At 36.2% G+C, this 19,611-nt stretch overlaps 3 protein-coding genes and 1 long non-coding RNA gene across 4 annotated transcripts in view; 2 read left to right on the top strand and 2 right to left on the bottom strand.

Moving 5' to 3' along the window:
• The window catches only part of LOC145307202 (uncharacterized), a 360,433-nt gene that overhangs the window by 186,012 nt on the left and 154,810 nt on the right, over positions 1-19,611 (bottom strand). The window lies entirely within an intron of this gene.
• LOC145307206 (uncharacterized) overlaps positions 1-19,611 on the top strand; it is a 251,072-nt gene that overhangs the window by 220,795 nt on the left and 10,666 nt on the right. The gene's annotated exons all lie outside the window — the stretch shown is intronic.
• On the top strand, positions 1,080-9,484 carry LOC145307517 (uncharacterized). The gene is made up of 10 exons (XM_080149973.1): positions 1,080-1,104; positions 2,907-2,956; positions 3,678-3,739; positions 4,123-4,182; positions 4,752-4,807; positions 6,090-6,139; positions 6,581-6,655; positions 7,229-7,270; positions 8,673-8,808; positions 9,453-9,484. Exons 5-10 carry the CDS (start codon positions 4,777-4,779, stop codon positions 9,482-9,484), a joined length of 366 nt encoding a protein of 121 aa, XP_080006099.1. The 5' UTR covers positions 1,080-1,104; positions 2,907-2,956; positions 3,678-3,739; positions 4,123-4,182; positions 4,752-4,776.
• LOC145307516 (uncharacterized) lies at positions 13,130-18,007 on the bottom strand. Its single transcript, XM_080149972.1, has 3 exons — positions 17,811-18,007; positions 13,768-17,501; positions 13,130-13,186 (listed from the first exon to the last, which is right to left on the bottom strand). The coding sequence occupies exons 2-3, from the start codon at positions 17,263-17,265 to the stop codon at positions 13,130-13,132; spliced, it is 3,555 nt and encodes a 1,184-aa protein (XP_080006098.1). The 5' UTR covers positions 17,266-17,501; positions 17,811-18,007.

Below are 19,611 nucleotides of genomic sequence, written 5' to 3'. Positions count from 1 at the left end.
CCTTGGTTTTGAAGAGTGTATAATGGATCGGCCATTTGTTTGACATGATATAGGTTAGGTTAGGTTAAGACATAGACCTAAGAACCAGCCATGTCAAAAAATTAAACATGTCTAAACTTTCCATAATTTTCTATATATATATATATTGAAAAGTAGTCCCAACCTTAACTCATGATGAATCTCATTTGAAATGACTTACTAAACTTTAGTATTAAACACTTCTAATGTATCGGCCAGTTGTATGACATGATATAGGTTAGATTAGGGTAAGACATTAACCTACGAACCATCATGTCACCAAATGAATCAGATTTAAACTTTCAATCATTTTCTATATATATATATCTGAAAGTAGCTAAGGGCCAACCTGAACTCATAAAAAATCTCATTTGCAGTTACTTACTAAGCCTAAAATGGTTACTTTTATTGTCCTGTTTAGGCTAGGTCAGGTTGAGTAGGGACATGTGAGACCCTGTATGGTTGTTACCGTTTTCAACCTGTATCATACCATTTTGGAACCAGTTTTTTCTTTATATATATCTAATAGTAGCTAAGTGCCGATCTTAACTCATAATGAATCTCATTTGCAAAGACTTACTAAACTTTGGTTTTGAAGAGTGTATGATGGACCAACCATTTGTTTGTCATGATGTAGGTTAGGTTAGGTTAAGACAAGTACCTAATGAATCAAATTTAAACTTTCCATCATTTTCTATATATATATATCTAAAAGTACCTAAGTGCCAACCTGAACTCATTTAATTTACAAAGGGTTAATTAACCTATAAGATGGTTTACAGAGGGTTAGGTTAGGTTAAGATATGAAAAAACAAATAAACCTGAGTTCTAATTGGTTAAATGATGTACGACACTTAAGCTTCTTCAATCAGAGCGCAGATTGTTTTCAATCCACCAATCACAGATGTCAAAATTAATTAACTTAAATTGTATTTGCGCTTTTAGATAAAGAATTATACAAAAAACGAATTTTATAAAAAAAAATCCTTAAAATTCTTTCTAACTTATATAGCTTAATAGATAATCAAAAGCAGAAATTTTGACAAGATATTTTATTTTTCAGGAATTCCAAAGAAAGAAACATTGGTAAGAAAATTTCTCGTATTCATTCGAATCCGGTGGATAGGAACCGGTTCTCATCCATACGAAAAAAAACTATGTCTAGCATCGCATTATATCCAGCTTTCTACGAATATAGAAATGTACAATCATAGGAATAAAACCATTTTTTTAGCCGGTGCCTTCGGCACCTCAGGGCCAAAAAAATGGTTTTAATCTCATAATTGTACTTTTTATATCCGCAGAAAGCTGTTCATAATACGATGCGAGAAATAACTATTATTTTTTTTGGGGGGGGGGGGGCGGGGGCTGGAGGGTATAAAATCTGAAAAAAGGGGGATAATTCATTAATAGTAGTAGGGGGGGGGGGGGGGGGTCGATATTTAAATTAACAAGGATGACAACATCCATAAAAGCGAAGCTCTGAAACGGTATGACAGACGAACATTAATTCTTGTGAAGTGTCAGAACTGAATATACAAAATATAAATACATATGTTTTGACAAAATTATACGTAAATTTGTTTTGAAAATTCTTAAACACCGAATTCTGTTTATGGACATACTGACATTTTTAGGATTTGAATATAGAGATGCTTCGCTTATGATATTGTACCTAATTGTAATAGGAATCAGTTCTCCAAAAATCAGATCAATCGTATGATTATATCCCATAAAAAAATGTTAATAAAGTTAAAAAATCAACATGTTTAAAATTGACGTACGGACATTATGGTAACGATTATAGAGTTGATACGCTTTCTAAATCGTACCTAACTACTACAGGAATCATCGTGCAAAGTTTGAAGTCGATAGGACAATTTTAACATGCCTAAATTAACGAAAAAAGCTATCCGTTACGGACAGACGGATCGACCCTAATTATAGAAAAGCTTCGCTTTTAAAAATAGGGTGGGATTGTTCTATTCTGTGTGCCTAACCCCTTCAAGGGACCTTACCCCTAAGGGGCTTATACCTACGGTTCCCAAACCCTGCGGGGCAATACAACCTTACCAAACCTGGCCTACAATTAAATACAAAATCTACCCTTTTTACATTTTTAAAAAATAATCTGAGGTTTTCTATAATTAGGGTCGGTCTGTCCGTAAGTCCGTTCGTAATGGTCATTTCTTTAATTTAGACATGTTAGAATTGTCCTATCTATTTTAAACTTTGCATGCTGATTCCTATAACAGTTGGGTACAATTGAGAAAGCAAAGCAACTCTATAATCGTTACCAGAATGTCCGTACGTTCATTCAAAACGTTATTATAATTATTTTTAACCTTATCATTATTCTTTTATAAATGTGATTTTTTAAATTCTGATTCCTATTACAATAAGGTACAATGTTACAAGCGAAGCAACTTCTATAATCAAGTTCTAAAAATGAAAGTATGTCCTTAAACAGTATCCTATATTTAAGAAGTTTACAAATTTACCTATAATTTTGTTTACACTTATACATTTATGATCTGACATTCTACAAGTGTTAACGCTCGTTTGTCCTATTGTTTCAGAGATTTGCTTTTATGGATGTTGTCGTCCTTGTTCTTTTAAGTATTTCTGCACTTCTTATCAACAGGGATCTAAAGGGATAAGACACTGGCCGATAAATTTATGTAAAACCCCTATGATCAAAATTGTGTAGATTAAAATTAGTGGTTGAAACGTTTGGACACTCGACCTAATTAACCAACCAATCAAAATGAAAGTCCCCACGGTTGTTAAGCTGACGTATAAGAAAATGTTGTTATAAAACTTTAGGGACTAGTGAAATAAACAGCCTAATGTCCCCTCCCTCCCTGTACTTAATATTCTTTGTTCAGGCAAGAATGATGAAATTGAGAACAGTTTCGAGCCACAACAAGTTCTTGAGGTAAGGCCGCTTAATATCCGCTGGATTAGAACCGGTTCTCAGTCATACTATCCGCATAATATCCGCGGAAAGCTGTCTATAATACGATTCAATAAATAACTCAGGTATCTAAAAGGATAAGATAATGGCAGTTTAATGTATGTACATCCACAATGATAATACACAAAATTACCCCATCTGTAGATTTCAATTAGTTGTGACACTCATTGAATGAAGTCCCCAAAGTGTTTGGTCTTTGCCATAAAGAAAATTCATGTTGATATTATATAAAAGACAGCTTTCCTCAGATATAAAAATGAAGAATAATAAGATTAAAACCATTTTTTAGCCCCGACGGGCCGAATGCCCGGTCTTACGAAGCTGGTATTAATTTTATAACTTTTATTTTAATAATCTTAGAAAATTGTCTGTAATACAATGCTACACATATACATAAGTATCGCTGAAAACCGGTTCTAATCCAGCGGATAAAAATCGGTTTCAAAGCCATACTGGAATAAATATACTTTTAAACGGCGGAGGAAGGGGACATTGGGCTGTTTATAACACTAGTCCCCATAGTTTTATATCAACCTTTTTTATTGACTTAACAACTTTGGGGACTATTTAGTTGTGTGTTCAAACACTTCAACCACTATTAACCTTTTTTATTGGTTTGCTTTACAACTTTGGGGACTTTATTTAGTTGAGTGTCAAAACGTTTCAACCACTAATTACGTAGGATCTGGATGATTCTGGACGTGCCGAGTCTATAGTGAGTGGGACTAGCTTCAGTAGTGTCAGGAAAGTCACATTGGCCAAACCGATTAATATCCGCTGGATTAGAACCGGTTCTCAGGCATACTATCCGCATAATGTCCGCGGAAAGCTGTCTATAATACGATGATATAAGGAATTATATAAAACTCAGGAATCTAAAGGAATAAGACAAGGGCTGTTTAATTGATGTACATCCCCAATGAAATTTAAATCACTGTGGCATCTACCATTGAATGTCGAATTTGGAATTGCAATGTGCTACCAAAATTATTTTAAAAACATGTATTCACCTCCCACGGACCGACCCTAATTATAGAAAAGATTCGCTTTTAAAAGGCAACGAAGAAAATAACATGCTATTTTTATAAAAAAAAAAACGTAACCTGTCAATGTGTTTGCATGTAAAGATCCCCAGAACTGCCAGGAACCATCTCTCCTAATAATACATCTAATCATTCATTTGAGAGGTAAAATATGCTTTTATATCTATATCTATTTATCTATCTATATAACTAATTATTCATATATTTTATATTCAACTTTCTATTCATCTATCTTTTTATTTATTTATTCTTCTATCTATTTATCTTTTTTATTCATCTTTCTATCTATCAATCTATTCATTTTTTTATCCATCTACCTATTCATCTATTTATACATATATCTATTCATCTATCTATCCACCAATCTATTCATCTATCTATTTATCTATCTATTTATCTATCTATCCATCTATCTATTCATCTATCTAATCATCCATCTATCCATCCATCTATTCATTCATCTATCTATCCATCTATTTATCCATCTACCCATCCATCTATCAATCAATATACCTATCCATTCATCCATCTATCCATCTATATATCTATTTATATATCTATTCATCTATCCATCCATCTATCTGTCCATCTATCCATCCATCTATTTCTCCATCTATATCTCTTTTTTTCATCCCATCAAACTACCAATCCATCTATCCATCCATCAAGCTATTTATCTAAAATCTATCTATTTATAAGTGTAATCTATTCAGGCCTGGATCAGGATTAGAGAATGTAATGCAAGTTGACCCCCACTCTACTATTAGGAAACATATTTTATGTCTTACAATTACTAGAAGCATAACATATATATGTAAACAATGAAACCAAAAAAATAGGCAAATCTGAATTTTCCGAATAGCAGCTTTTTTATTCATTTTGGATAATTTTACTGTGAATTTGAAATGTAGATGCATCTTTTGGTTACAAAATCATTCATTTGTCAGAATCAATCTTTAAAATCCAAGAAAAGTGAAAAAAATCACTTTTCCATTGATTTGTTTTGGATTTGCATATCTTTTTGGTTTACCAGTTTTTACCCCAATGCTGTTTTTGAGATCTTGTGCATCATTAGTGCTGATTAATAAAAATAACGGTGGAAACATGTAACCAAAAGATGCATCTACATTCCATATTTACAGTAAAATCATCCTAAATAAATAATAAAGCTGCTATTCTGAAAATTCAGATTTGCCTATTTTTTTGGTTCACAGTTTATAAGAATCTTCACGGCAAAAGAGAACCATATTGATCCTGCGTTTAGCAAGATCCATACACAGACAGACTAACGGATATCTAAAAAAAATTAAATATAAAACTTTAAAATAATATTGCAAGATTTGTCAATATCTCCCTCTCATTCTCATTCTCTTATATCTTTTCCGTTTTTAAACTAAAAGTCTATCGAATTCATTTGGGAGATTTTATAGATTTTATTTGACGATTTTTTTACAAGATTAAATAACATAGGTTTTATCACTCTAAACTCTTAAAGATTTATCAATTGTGTATTCAATTGTCAAGTTTGTAAAAATAAGGCATCGTATAAGAAAATTTTATTATAATGTAATAAACAGACCAATGTCTCCTCTCTCCCTGAATATTTACTATTTCAGTGTTTCTCTTTTATCTATTTCGTCTCTCTCTCTATCTCTCTTTGTCTCTATTTAAATATCTATCTCTCTCTCTCTCTCTCTCTCTCTCTCTCTCTCTCTCTCTCTCTCTCTCTCTCTCTCTCACACACACACAAACACACACACACACACACATTCTTGATTATGTCAGGAAAATAGAATAAAACCACATTTTTGCATAGTTTTTATTATTTTTGGGACAAAAAGCCATAATAATTTATATTGTTCTACCTTTTCCCGAAAGGAGCGTGCTCAACCTGTTTTGATAATAAAGGAAAAGTAGGAATAAATGGCTTTGCCTATTGCCTAACAAACTAGGCCTGTTGTCTGACATGGCCTAAAAAACCCTGCTGTTATTTTACTGGGTTAGTTTAGGTCATAGCGTTTGGAGTTTTATATGTTGAATAATGATTAGGAGACAATCTGTTATTATTGAGGGACTTTCACTAGAAGCAGATGATTTAAAGGTAAAGTTTTACTAGGATAAGAATAAGACCATAGGTGTCCAAAAATTCATTAAATGCAAACGTGCAGCTAATAGTAGAAAATTATTATACTGTTAGAATTGTCATAAACTCAAGTTTTTTGGAAATATAAAGACCATTCTTGTGCTACGTATAGTGTAGGAGCTACGTGGTAAAATGTTCCAACTTACTTAAAACTTCTCATCCTTTTTCACATCATTCAACGTAGCTCCTAAACTACAATCATGACTTTAAAACAGGTTTTAAGGCATAATTTGGGGAAAACCATGAACTTTTTTTTTCTAGTATAAAATGTGTAATAATATGTTGTATAAAATATCTAAAAGATTGATATATTTACTCTTTTTTGGACCTTATTTTGGCATTTACTATATTTCAGTAATATATGATCATACTATACAATTATCTGATATACATTTTCAGCGCAAAGTTCAGAAGTTGGAGGATGAATTATCTTCTGTTCCCGTGGTCAATGAAATTCAAAATAAGTTGCACCAGGTAAAACATTAGTCAATAGTCCCCTCCCTTCAAGAGAGCCTAAAATGTCACGTTTGACGTCATAAAAATACATCTAAAAAGGAAGGATGAGAGGAGAAGTGGGAAAGGAAACCCCCAAAAAAGAGTTTTTTCTATGACGTCTCACGTGACATCATTTTTCGCAGCAATACTGGAAATATATTTCTTCTTCTATGTGTTTTTATCATCATATCGTATTTTAGACAGCTTTCCGCGGCTATGATGTTGATAGTATGACAGAAAACCGGTTCTAATCCACCGGATGATAATTGGTTTCATAGTGTAAATAATTTTAATTTAGATGGAGTCTAAACCAATTCATATCCGGTGGATTAGAACCGGTTCTCATCCATACAAAAAAAACTATGTTTAGCACCCTATTATATCCAGTTTCCTACTAATATAAAATGTACATTCATAATATTAAAACCAGTTTTTTAGGCCGTTCCTTCGGCATCTCAGGGCTAAAAAAACTGGTTTTAATCTTATAATTGTACATTTTATATCAGTGGAAATCTGTTTATAATACGATGCGAAAAATAACTATTAATTTAGATGGAGTCAAAACTAGAGGAGACAGAAACATTTGCTTATCAGGTACAAATAGACATCATTGGAGAACTCCAGAGAGAGAGAGGACATTGGGCTGTTTATTACACTGGTCCACAAAGTATTATAATAAACTTTTTTGATTTGTTGCTTGACAACTTTGGAGAACTTTAGTGAATTTTGATTGGTTGATTTATTACATTAATTTAATACTGAAAGGGTAATTTTGTGTATCATCATTGGGATTTACATCAATTTATCGGCCATTGTCTTACCGCTTTAGATTCCTGGGTACAAATAGACATCCTTGGAGCACCCCAAATTTTAAAATAATCTCATATACACAGGGATCTAAAGGGATAAGACAATGAACGTTAAATTGATGTACATCAACAATAATAACACACAAAATTGCCCCTTATGTAAATTACAACTATTGGTTGAAACTCCTGGACACTCAACTTAATGAACCAACCAATCAAAATGCATAAAAATTCCTTAAAGTTATTAAGCCAACGAATAAGAAAACATCATTATAAAACTTTAGGGACTAGTGTAATAAACAGCACAATGTCCCCTCCCTCCCTGAAAAAAGACATCCTTGGGGCAATGGTCGTTATATTGATGTACATCCCCAATGATGGTAGACAAAAATACCCATTATGTAGCAATTAAAATTATTAGTTGAAAAGTTGAGATACAACTAGATACTCCTATCATTATATAAAGTAATAGGATGTTTCATTGTTTGTTTGTCTATTTGTCTGTCTGTCTGTACTGAAGAATAGTTCTCCTATACAATGTAGCTTCTCATAAGTCCTGGGAAGGTTTATAACTATTTTGGGGGAAGGTACTACCACCCTCCTTAGAGAAATCAACACAAGTAGAAAATTTTCCTTTACTCCTTCTTTTGTCAAACTAGAATTAAAATTAGGGGGGGAGAGAATCTTCCCCCGCCCTCCCTCCCAAAAAAATTACTTTTACTTTTCAAATCTAAATTAAACAAATTGGTTAACAAATTCAAATCCCCCCACTCCTCAACTGCCCCTAGAGGCCTATAGAGAGCGTAGCCGCTTGTTGTCAATATGTTAATTGTAGGCTGTTGAAGAAAACGTCACAATAAAACTGAGATAGAAAATAGATAGATAGATAAATGGATAGATATATGAATAGATAGATTGATGGATAGATTGATGGATAGATTGATGGATAGATTGATGGATAGATTGATGGATAGATTGATGGATAGATTGATGGATAGATTGATGGATAGATTGATGGATAGATTGATGGATAGATTGATGGATAGATTGATGGATAGATTGATGGATAGATTGATGGATAGATTGATGGATAAATTGATGGATAGATAGATGAATAGATTGATGGATAGATGAAAGGATAGATGGATGGATAGATGGATGGATATTGATATAAATATTAATTGTAGGTTGTAGAAGAAAATGTGACATTAAAAAGCGAGATAGAGGCTCTGGAAAGTGAAATTTCTGAAGTCCAGGATACTTTTAGGATAGTAATATTACCTTTAGTAACTTTTGTCTGTTTGTCTGTTTGTCTGTCTGACAGTCTTTCAGTCTGTCTGTGTGTATGTATGTCTGTCTGTCTGTGTGTCTTTCTGTCTCTGCTTTTTTGTCTATATGTCTTTCTATCTGTCTGTCTATCTGTCTGTCTGTCTGTCTGTCTGTTGTCTTTCTCTGTCTCTCTGTATGTCTCTCTGTCTGTCTCTCTGTCTGTCTCTCTGTCTGTCTCGTTGTCTGTCTGTCTATCTGCCTGTCTGTCTGTCTGTCTGTCTGTCTCTCTGTCTGTCTCTCTGTCTGTCTGTCTATCTGTCTATCTGTCCTTCTGTCAGTCTGTCTGTCTGTCTGTCTGTCTGTCTGTCTGTCTGTCTGTCTGTCTGTCTGTCTCTCTGTCTGTCTCTCTGTCTGTCTGTCTATCTGTCTATCTGTCCTTCTGTCAGTCTGTCTGTCTGTCTGTCTGTCTGTCTGTCTGTCTGTCTGTCTGTCTGTCTGTCTGTCTGTCTGTCTGTCTGTCTGTCTGTCTGTCTGTCTGTCTGTCTGTCTGTCTGTCTGTCTGTCTGTCTGTCTGTCTGTCTGTCTGTCTGTCTGTCTATCTGTCTCTATGTCTGTGTGTCTTACCATCCTGAAACTTCAGTGTCATCCTTATTTCTTTTGCGACAACTTTTTTTATAAAGGAAATATTTTTATCACAGAGAAAATGATGCCAAAGAATTTAAAAGAGTGAAATGGGAGTTAGGTGAGTACTTTATTTTGAAACCTATCAATATCCGCTGGATCAGAGCCGGTTTTAAGCATGCTATCCGCTTAATATCCGCGGAAATCTGTCTATAATACATAACATCTTAATTTTTCAATACCCAACACTTATATGAAAACCTTTTTCAGTATGGCTTCGAAACCGATTAATATCCACTGGATTAGAACCGGTTCTAAGCCACACTATAAAAATCATGTATAGCATTGTGTTCCACGAATATTAAAATAAAATCATAAAAATACCTGTTTTAAGGGCCTTCGGCCCCTCAGGGCTCACAAAACCGGTTCAATCTTTTGATTTTTAATTTTTATATCAGCCGAAAGCTGTCTATAATACGATGCGATAATTTACTATTAAAAGCAAAACTTTTCTATATTTAGAATCGGTATGTAAATGTTTGACCGTCCGTAACGAAAGTCTTTCATAATTAATCTAGACATGTTTGACTTTTCATGATGATTATTGTAACAATTTGGTATAATTAAGAACTTAGAGCAACCCTATAATCAATATTAAAATGTACATTATACATATGTCCATTTTAAACATTATTAAAGTAAGTATGTCAATTGTAAACATGCATTTTTTGACAACATTTTTCAAATTATGTAATTATCCTATACACTTAATTTTGGGAATAGTAATTCCTAGGACTGTTAGACACTAGATCTTTTCATGAAAATACACTTTTTCGAATTTTAGTCTTCTGCTAACCTAAAAAGTTACTTTAGGAGCCTAGAAATACATATACAAAATTTCAGCTCTCTATCTCTACTGGCGACCTAGCGCCAGGCATGTAAAATTTCAACAGATAACGGTAGCACGGCGGTTTTAACAATATCTCAGCAATGTGCAGGTTTTAAGCTCTTCTGCATATTTCAATTTAAACACATAGGGACAAAGGTATATTATCCCAAAAATCTTTTGTCAAAGTCTACTCTACACCTAGCGCCAGTCAGTTTTCTAAAATCATGCATTTTATACCTGTGAAAATAGAAATCGCCAGCGCTAGGTGTAGAGTAGACTCTGACAAAAGATTTTTGGGATATTATATCTTTGGGCTTATATGTTTAAATTGAAATATGCAGAACACCTAAATTCATCTTCCAAGCCATTCTCTAAGCATTTTAATTTTTTTTTTATGAAATAACGGGATTTCAAAACTGCCCTTTGAAAAGGCCTAAAAAATATCTTTTTTTGTCACTTTTTTCACTGCTTATAGTTACAACTTATTAAGATATTACGCTCAGTTAAAAAAAAATTGGCGCCTCCAGCATCAAAATCGGCAAAAACTGGCAGTTAAACTTCTGTGCCCTTACTTGCCCCCCTCTTCGGCCAACAGTAGTTATCTCAAGAAGTAAAAGAGATATCACACAGAAAGAAAACTTTTTAAATAAAACTGAACTAAGTAACCAATACAGATTTCATTTTGGGACTTTCCTTCTAGGGGCTTGTGGAGCAAAAGACCCCCCAAAACACTAAAAATATGAGTTCTGAGCTTATTTTTAAAGATATATCAACCTGTTTTTTTTTAAACTTTGTTAACATGATGGAACTCAGTAACATTTACAGATTTCAATTTGGGACTTTACTTCTAGGGGCTTGTTTGGCAAAAGACCCCCAAAAACTAAAAATATTAGTTCTGGACTTATTTTTAAAGATATCAACCTAATTTTTTTTTGAGAAAACTTTTTTCACATAAGCAAACTCAGCAACCTATACAGATTTCATTTTGGGACTTTCCTTCCAGATGCTAGTGGAGCAAAAGACCCCCCAAAACACAAAAAATATGAGTTCTGAGCTTATTTTTAAAGATATCAACCTGATTTTTTTATAGAAAACTTTTTAAATAAAACTGAACTCAGTAATGTTTACAGATTTCATTTTGGGACTTTACTTTGATGGGCTTGTGGAGCAAAAGACCCCCAAAAAACAAAAAATATGAGTTCTGAGCTGATATTTAAAGATATCAACATTATTTTTTTAAAGGAAATTTTTTTAATATAACTAAACTCAGTAAAGTTTACAGATTTCGTTTTATGACTTTCCTTCTAGGGGCTAGTTGGGCAAAAGACCCCCAAAACTAAAAATATGAGTTCTGAGCTTATTTTTAAAGATATCAACCTGATTTTTTTGTTGAAAACTTTGTTAACATAACCAACCTCAGTAACATTTACAGATTTCATTTTGGGACTTTCCTTCTAGGGGCTAGTGGGACAAAAGACCCCCAAAACAATAAAATTATGAGATCTGAGTTTATTTTTAGAGATATTGAGCTGATTTTTTAATAAAAACTTTTTGAACATAACTGAACTCAGTAACCATTACATATTTAATTTTGGGACTTTCCTTCTAGGGGCTTGTGGAGCAAAAGACCCCCCCCCCCCTCCAAACACTTTTATTCCTTCTAGGGGCAGGTGGGACAAAAGACCCCCAAAACAATAAGAATATGAGTTTTGAGCTTATTTTTAGAGATATTGAGCTGATTTTTTTATGAAAACTTTTTGAACATAACTGAACTCAGTTCCCATTACATATTTAATTTTAGGACTTTCCTTCTAGGGGCTTGTGGAGCAAAAGACCCTCCAAAACACAAAAACATGGGGGGGGGTCTTTTGTTCCACAACAATCTGTAAACATTACTGAGTTTGGTTATATTAAAAAAGTTTTCTTTAAAAAAATCAGGTTGATATTTTTAAATATAAGCTCAGAACTCATATTTTTTGTGTCTTGGGGGGTCTTTTGCTCCACAAGTCCCTCAAAGAAAAGTCCAAATGAAATGTGTAATGGTTACTTAGTTCAGTTTTATTTAAAAAAATTTTCATTAAAAAAATCAGGTTGATATCTTTAAAAAAAGCTCAGAACTCATATTTTTTGTGTTTTTGGGGTCTTTAGCTCAACTAGCCCCTAGAAGGAAAGTCCCAAAATGAAATCTGTAAGGTTACTGAGTTCGGTTATGTGAAAAAAGTTTTCTCAAAAAAATTAGGTTGGTATTTTTAAAAATAAGTCCAGAACTCATATTTTTAGTTTTTGGGGGTCTTTTGCCCAACTAGCCCCTAGAAGGTAAATCCTTAAACAAAATCAGTAAACATTACTGAGTTTGGTTATGTTAAAAAAGTTTTCTTTAAAAAAATAATGTTGATATCTTTAAATATCAGCTCAGAACTCATATTTTTTGTATTTTTGGGTGTCTTTTGCTCCACAAGCCCATCAAAGTAAAGTCCCAAAATGAAATGTATAAACATTACTGAGTTCAGTTTTATTTAAAAAGTTTTCTATAAAAAAATCAGGTTGATATCTTTAGAAATAAGCTCAGAACTCATATTTTTTGTGTTTTGGGGGTTCTTTTGCTCCACTAGCACCTGGAAGGAAAGTCCCAAAATGAAATCTGTATAGGTTGCTGAGTTTGGTTATGTGAAAAAAGTTTTCTCAAAAAAAAATTAGGTTGGTATCTTTAAAAATAAGTCCAGAACTCATATTTATGTATTTATGTATGTATTTGTGAAAGTATAGTTCTCATAATGCTTAGAACTATCATTGTTGCTAACACCATCCTCAATTGTTGCAACGCCACGTTTCTTGACAAGCAGCGTTTTAAAGCAGTTGGCAGCCTTAAGAACTGCGGTCACAGTCCTCCTTGCTTGCCTGTAGGTCCTTCTTGCCAGAGACCTCCAAAAATCATTGTCCACTACCTGTGTGAACATTACCTTGAGCTTCGCCATCTTGGGATTTAGCTCGCTCTCGGGAATGGATGCATTTACCTCACCCGCCGTCTTAACGGGCCACTGGTCCTGTTCCAGGCGCAACCAGCTTGGACCTTCTTGGTATGTAGATCCAGGTTGTACATCCTCAATCGTGCACAAACCACGCGTCGCCAGGTCGGCGATGTTGTGCTGGGTTGGAACCCATCTCCAATCTTCAGGGCTCGTCAACTGTTGTATCTCGGAAACACGATGACTGTTAAAAACATTTAACATAACACTGTCACTGGATAGCTGAGCTAGGGCGCAGCTGCTATCACTAAAAAACACTTTGCCAGAAATGTTGAAAGGTAGGGCTCTGGCAACAGTATCCACAAGCCTTGCCAAAATTAGACAACTAAGCATTTCTAACCTTGGAATAGACTCAATCTTCACTGGTGCGACACGTGACTTGGCGCAACACAAAACTACATCATATCCTCCAGGAACTGGCCATCTCAGGTAGGTGATGGCTGCATAGGCCTGGTTAGATGCATCGCAGAAACCAACAAGCATTGGAAGCCCCAACGGCTTATCAGGAACCATCGAACGTCTGAACGACACATTTCCAAGTGCCGAACGGTCCTGGAGGCTGGACACGAGCTCCGACCTCAACTCTCCAGGTATAACATCATCCCAGTTGCATCCATGTATGCAAACTGAGCGCAGACAAAGCTTGGATTTAAGCAGCAATGGCGCTGCTAGACCCATTGGGTCATAAAGTTGTTGCACAATTCTCCAAACTTCACGTTTAGTTATCAACTCAGGTAGACTTCTCCAGAGGTCCTCCAGATCCAGATCCTCCAGTAACTTTCTACCCTTAATCTTCTCGCCGTGGTTGGCTCTGACAGGTAGGAACAACTTATCCTGTTTAGGGTCCCATACAAGGCCCAGAACTTTTACACTGTCAACATCATCTCCAGAATAAACAACAGATTTAAACTTGAAATTGCCAGGTGCAATCATATCTTCCAGCTCTTGGACCAGCTGGACAGCTTCAGGTTTGCTGTTATGACCGCTCAAACAGTCATCCACGTAAGTACAAGTCTCCAATTTGACCGATGGAGGATCTTGATACAAAATAAATTCAGAACTGAGTGGTTGCTGAACATCTCTCCACACATCCTGCTGGGCTACAACGTCACAACCTCTAATCTTCTCAGATCCATAAACATCTTGAACATCCTGCTGGGAACGTCCACCAAAAATACGACCAGTGAGTCTGAGGGCGGTCACGGCCATATCTCCAGCCAAGGCCTCACCAAAGTTGATGGTTTTGGTAAGGTAGACCTCTGGCTCTCCATCAACTGTATCAGCGAAAAAAACACGTTTCAGCTGAGAATCTTCATAGGTAGCTAATAATGAATTGTAGAACTTCTGAATATCAGCCACGAATGCACACTTATAACTTCTGAACCGGATAAGATTGTGCATCAGAGTATATAATGGAACTGGGCCGTCCATCATAATACTATTGAGGCTTAGCCCCTTGCAGCAGAGGCTAGAATTGGCGCATATCCTCAACGGCGTGGAAATAGATTCTTTATATGCGCAGACTAGGCTCGAATAATACACGGGCTTAGTATAAGCTAGGTCTTCTGGCGAAGCTTTCTGATACACTCCACGAGACACAGCTTCTTGAAACACTTGGCAGAAGGTGCTGTATTCACCTTTTTTAATCATTCTCTGCCGGTCACGTAAGCAGATCTTATAGGCCTGCTCTGAATTGTCAAATAACACACTTGGCGGCTGCTTGTAGGGATATGAGGCCGTCCAAATATGGTTTTCAAGATCTAATGTCAGACCTTCTTCAATCAGCTGCCGCTTACGCACGTCCAAGGCGGACTGCCCGGCGGCTATGGCGGCACAATGACGGCAGTTCTTACAACCGCTGCACATTGATGGCGGCTGTATTCCCAAACTCTCAGTACTCAGGAACTCCATCTTGCTGACCTCCAACTTCACAGCTTTACAGGCGACAGGATTAGCAACAGTCCTGCCATCTGCAGACACAACTAAATAGCCTGTACCAAATAAACTTCTGTACAGTCTAGAGTCACCAACCATTTTATCTGCACACGGGAACATAGCTGGTGTTAAATGGCCGATTAAAACATCAATCTTGCCGTCGACCATAGAAAAATTATCAGGCTTCATGTTGAAAATGTCGGCGGCGGCTGTAGGATCAATAGAGCGCAACCCTTCTTCAGTACCAATGCTGGGCACTACCGCCGCCTCCAGAATATGTGAATTCCGGTTGCGGTCAACCAAACAAATCTTGACTGTAGGACATGCTTGGCTCTTTCCATCTGCCAGAGAAATAGTAGCTGTGCGACCAGTTGATGGCAACTCTAACTTCTTGGCAATACTTCTAGAAATCAACGTCAAATTTGCTCCACTGTCCCACATGGAATTGACGGTGACTTGACGTTTGTCAGCCGCCAACGCCGGGACCTGCTGCAACATCAGCATAAAATTGTTCTTGCTAAACAATTGTGATTCATACACTGCCGCAACTTGTCCACTAGCAACAGATTCATGTAATAATGAATTATGAGGCTGGTTGCAACTGTCAATGGTACAGCTGCCAAGCTTATCGGCTCTGGGACAATCGGCCACCCGATGCCCTTTTTGTAAGCAGAGCAAACAGGCGCCTATCTTCTTGATGAAGACTTTGCGTTCAGGAACAGACATATCCCTAAACTTGGAGCACTTAAACAACAGGTGATCAGAGTTACAACCTTCCGACGGGCAAGGCTGTTTCTTCTTGGTCTTAGCTGGAGACCCAGGTTTACCAACGGCTGTAGCTGCGGCCGCAGGATTACCTTTCTTCTTGGAGGGGGTGTCTACATCGATTGAACACCTCATCAAAATGGCGCCACGCTGTTCCTCTATAATCTTCAACAGCTTAGGAATATTTGGGGTATCCATCGAGCCCAACGCCAGGTTGAGCTTGTCCTGGAAATCACGTGGCAACTTCTTGGATAACATTTCCAAAAGAATAATGGTCAACCACTGGCTTGTGGTGACTTCCTCATCATCATCATCTTTAGTCAACTGCTCGAGCTGGCTAACTGCACCACCAAACTCTGCTAAGACTGTCACAATCTGGTTGGAGTCCGACGGTTTAGGCTTCTTCTCCCATTGGTTGAATAGGCAGAGCATCTGACGTGTTTTGGACTTAAAACGTGCGTCGAGGTAAGCCCATTGAGATTCATGTGATTGAATCTGAATTAACTGAAGTCTCAACTCTTTATTTTTGCAGACCTTTTCACTGCTCAACAATAACTGTAAATATGACGGGTCCTGTCCTACGGTAAGCTTTTTAAAATTGTCCTTGAAACTTACGTAGGCTGACTCTGAGCCGTCAAAGCTTGGAAGAAGGCGTTCGTCGACACGATTCATATATCCTGGCGTGAATATAGAACCGGTGCCGAACTGTGGTGTGCCAAACGGCGACACAAATGGCGATGCTGTCGAAGCACCCGCCGTCGTTGTAGGCGGCTTCACAGGTTCAAGCTTAACCTCGGCCAGCCGTTTCATCAAAGCAGACAAAGTGTTTATAATTGGTTCTGGTAAGGGAAAGTATGACCCTTTAATAACCTTCACAATCTTTAAGCAACGATCATATAGTTCAGCCTTATGGTCAGGCAAATTATCACCAACTAAATCAACAACACTTTGAATGTCACTAAGCTCCTCCATAGCATCTAGAGCATCTTTCAGAGCGTTATAATCTTTTTGCACAGTAATTATATTAGAATAAATGTCACTAAACTCCTCAAGCTCTTGGATTCTCACACCAAGCTTGCTAAAACCGACCATAATGCTATCGAATGTCTCGAACTTGTCATGGACAAGGATTGACTCCTTAGTGAAATGTCTAACATCAAGCTCTGAAGATTCACTGACCAACTTCATCACTTTATTTAGTTCACTGGTTAGGGCCTCGACGGCTGGGCGCAGCCGTAGTCCAAGTTGAGCGCCTTTATTCTTTTTAGGACCCATGATTGTCACAATAATTAACTGTACTGATTACGATTATAATAGTGTGTGGTAAGGTATCACAACCAACACATTCACAAAACTTCACAGATATTTTCTTAGCCGCATCTGTTCTGTCTCGTTTTCATTGTTTCGGAACGCATTCCTTGCCGTTCACGAATTCTTAATCTCCAAGCCCTCCGAATGACCAACATGTGAATGTTTACAAATGTGTATTTATTACCATGAAAACGGTGAATCTAAAACAAAAATATAAAAATTAATTACATAGTATTAATGGTTTATTATTTTTGTAGATCGAGGTTGCGTGATTTCAATTTAATTAAAAATATAAAATTTCTAAAAAACTTTAAATTGGCACGAAACATATTAAATAGCATCAGAAATTGATAATTTTAGATTCAAATGATCAATAAAATTAAGGAAAATATTGGTATGTCAAAAGTTAGCAGTTAAATGGTCTATTTGTTGAAAAATTAATGTTTTAAATTTCTTCGTGAAAATATACCATACTACACTTATTATTAAGAATTAAGATAAATTCTTACCACATTATGATGTCAAACTAAGCAGGAAGGCTTATTTGAGATCTTCCACGGATTAGAGCGCATGTATATCCATCCAATACATTATTTTTATTCACGTAGCTCTTCACATGGGAATCATCAAGGAAAAAATGTGCGCCTCTTTGTTTGTTTACAAGCGAAGCGCGGAGATAGTTAGGAATGCCGCGTAACACACTCATTCTCTGGTGTAAGGAAAAGGGAATTAATGTGTGTGTATGTGTGTATGTGTGTATGTGTGTGGGTGTGTCTATGGATAACACATATCGGTCCAGTGGTTCGCTAAATCACAAACACACAGACAAACATCCTAACTCTTTTATTTTGTTATAGGCGTTGTTGTTAGTTGTTCTCTATTTTTTCCCTTCAAAACTTGGAATTTTTAAGGTAATCATTCTTCGAAACCGTTTTAGCGATTAGTGAGTTCCTTCGCTCAGAACAAAAATGCTTACTACTTTATATAATAGAACTAGCGGCTTCTCTAGGGGCTTTGCCCCAAGAGTTAATTCAAAAAAAATATTAAGTACTTCTGGTGCTGTGACCATTAAAGGGTTAGTTTCACGAAATGCATTTGAACTTAATTTAGTGAACCGCATATTTTTTCCTAGTTTATGGGTTAAACTACATTTATATAGCATATATTTGAAATAAATTCAATTTTCTACCACGTAGTTTTGAAAATATCAAGAAATGAAAATTGTCTTTTTGTGATATATGCAATTTAAAAAGACGATTTTCAAGTCTTAATATTTTAAAAACTACGTGGTAGAAAATTAAAATTTTTTAAAAATATATATTATATGCAGGGTTGTCGAATTGGGCACTTTTTTTGATATTGGGCGGCCCAATTGCCCAAAAGGGTTTTAGGCGGGTTTTGGGCGCCCAAAAGTGGTTTTGGGCACCCTTTTTGGGCAAAGTCGTAAAAAGCATATAAAAAGGGTATAAAATAGCCTAAAACCATACCTAGACTTATTATTAGAAATAAAATAGCCTAAAACCATCTCAGGACCTATAAAGGCTCCACTGGAAAGGAGAACCATATCGGTTCAGCAGTTAGCAAAATCCTTCTCTAGATACAAAAAAGCTTACTATTTTATATATTTAACTAGCGGCTACGGCCCTAGAGGCCTCTAGGGGCACTTGAGGAGGGGAGAGTCAAATTTGATAATCCAATTATTATATTAGATTTAAAAAGAAAAAGTAAAAAAAATTGGGGGGGGGGAATAATTTTTTTTTTTGGGGGGGGGGGGTGGGTTTCCTCCCCCCCATTTTTATTTTTAGTCTTAAAAAAATTTTTAAAAAGTTTTTGGGGGAGTGTACCTACCTAATTTTTTTCTAGGGTCGATTTATCTGAGGAGGGTGGTGGTACCCTCCCTCAAAATAGTTATAAATCTTCCCAGAACCTATAAGAAGCTACCCTGTTAAGGAGAACCCGATCGGTTCAGCGGTTAGCGAGATCCTTCGGTACAAACACACATACATACAAACAAACAGACACACATCCTGTTACTTTAGTATAAGGATATCACCCAAAAAAAAGGCCCGCCCCCCCCCCTCTTTTTTAACCCCCTCCCCTTTTTCTCTCCCCCTAAAAGGGGGGTGCCCAAAACTGCCCAAAAGGACCTTATATTGGGCGGCCCAAAACCGCCCGCCCAAAACTGCCCGCCCAAAAGCGCCCGCCTAAAATGACAACCCTGATTATATGCCATATAAATGTAGTTTAACCATTTAACCAGGATATAATAAGCGGTTCACTGTATTAAGTTCAAATGAATTTCGTGATACT

The sequence above is a fragment of the Acartia tonsa genome, chromosome 15 (genome assembly GCF_053477335.1).
Source record: "Acartia tonsa isolate MP-2025a chromosome 15, ASM5347733v1, whole genome shotgun sequence".
Taxonomy (NCBI): Eukaryota; Metazoa; Arthropoda; class Copepoda; order Calanoida; family Acartiidae; genus Acartia; species Acartia tonsa.
The sequence above is the reverse complement of the archived record's forward strand: the minus strand, read 5'-3'. Positions and strand labels throughout refer to the sequence as shown.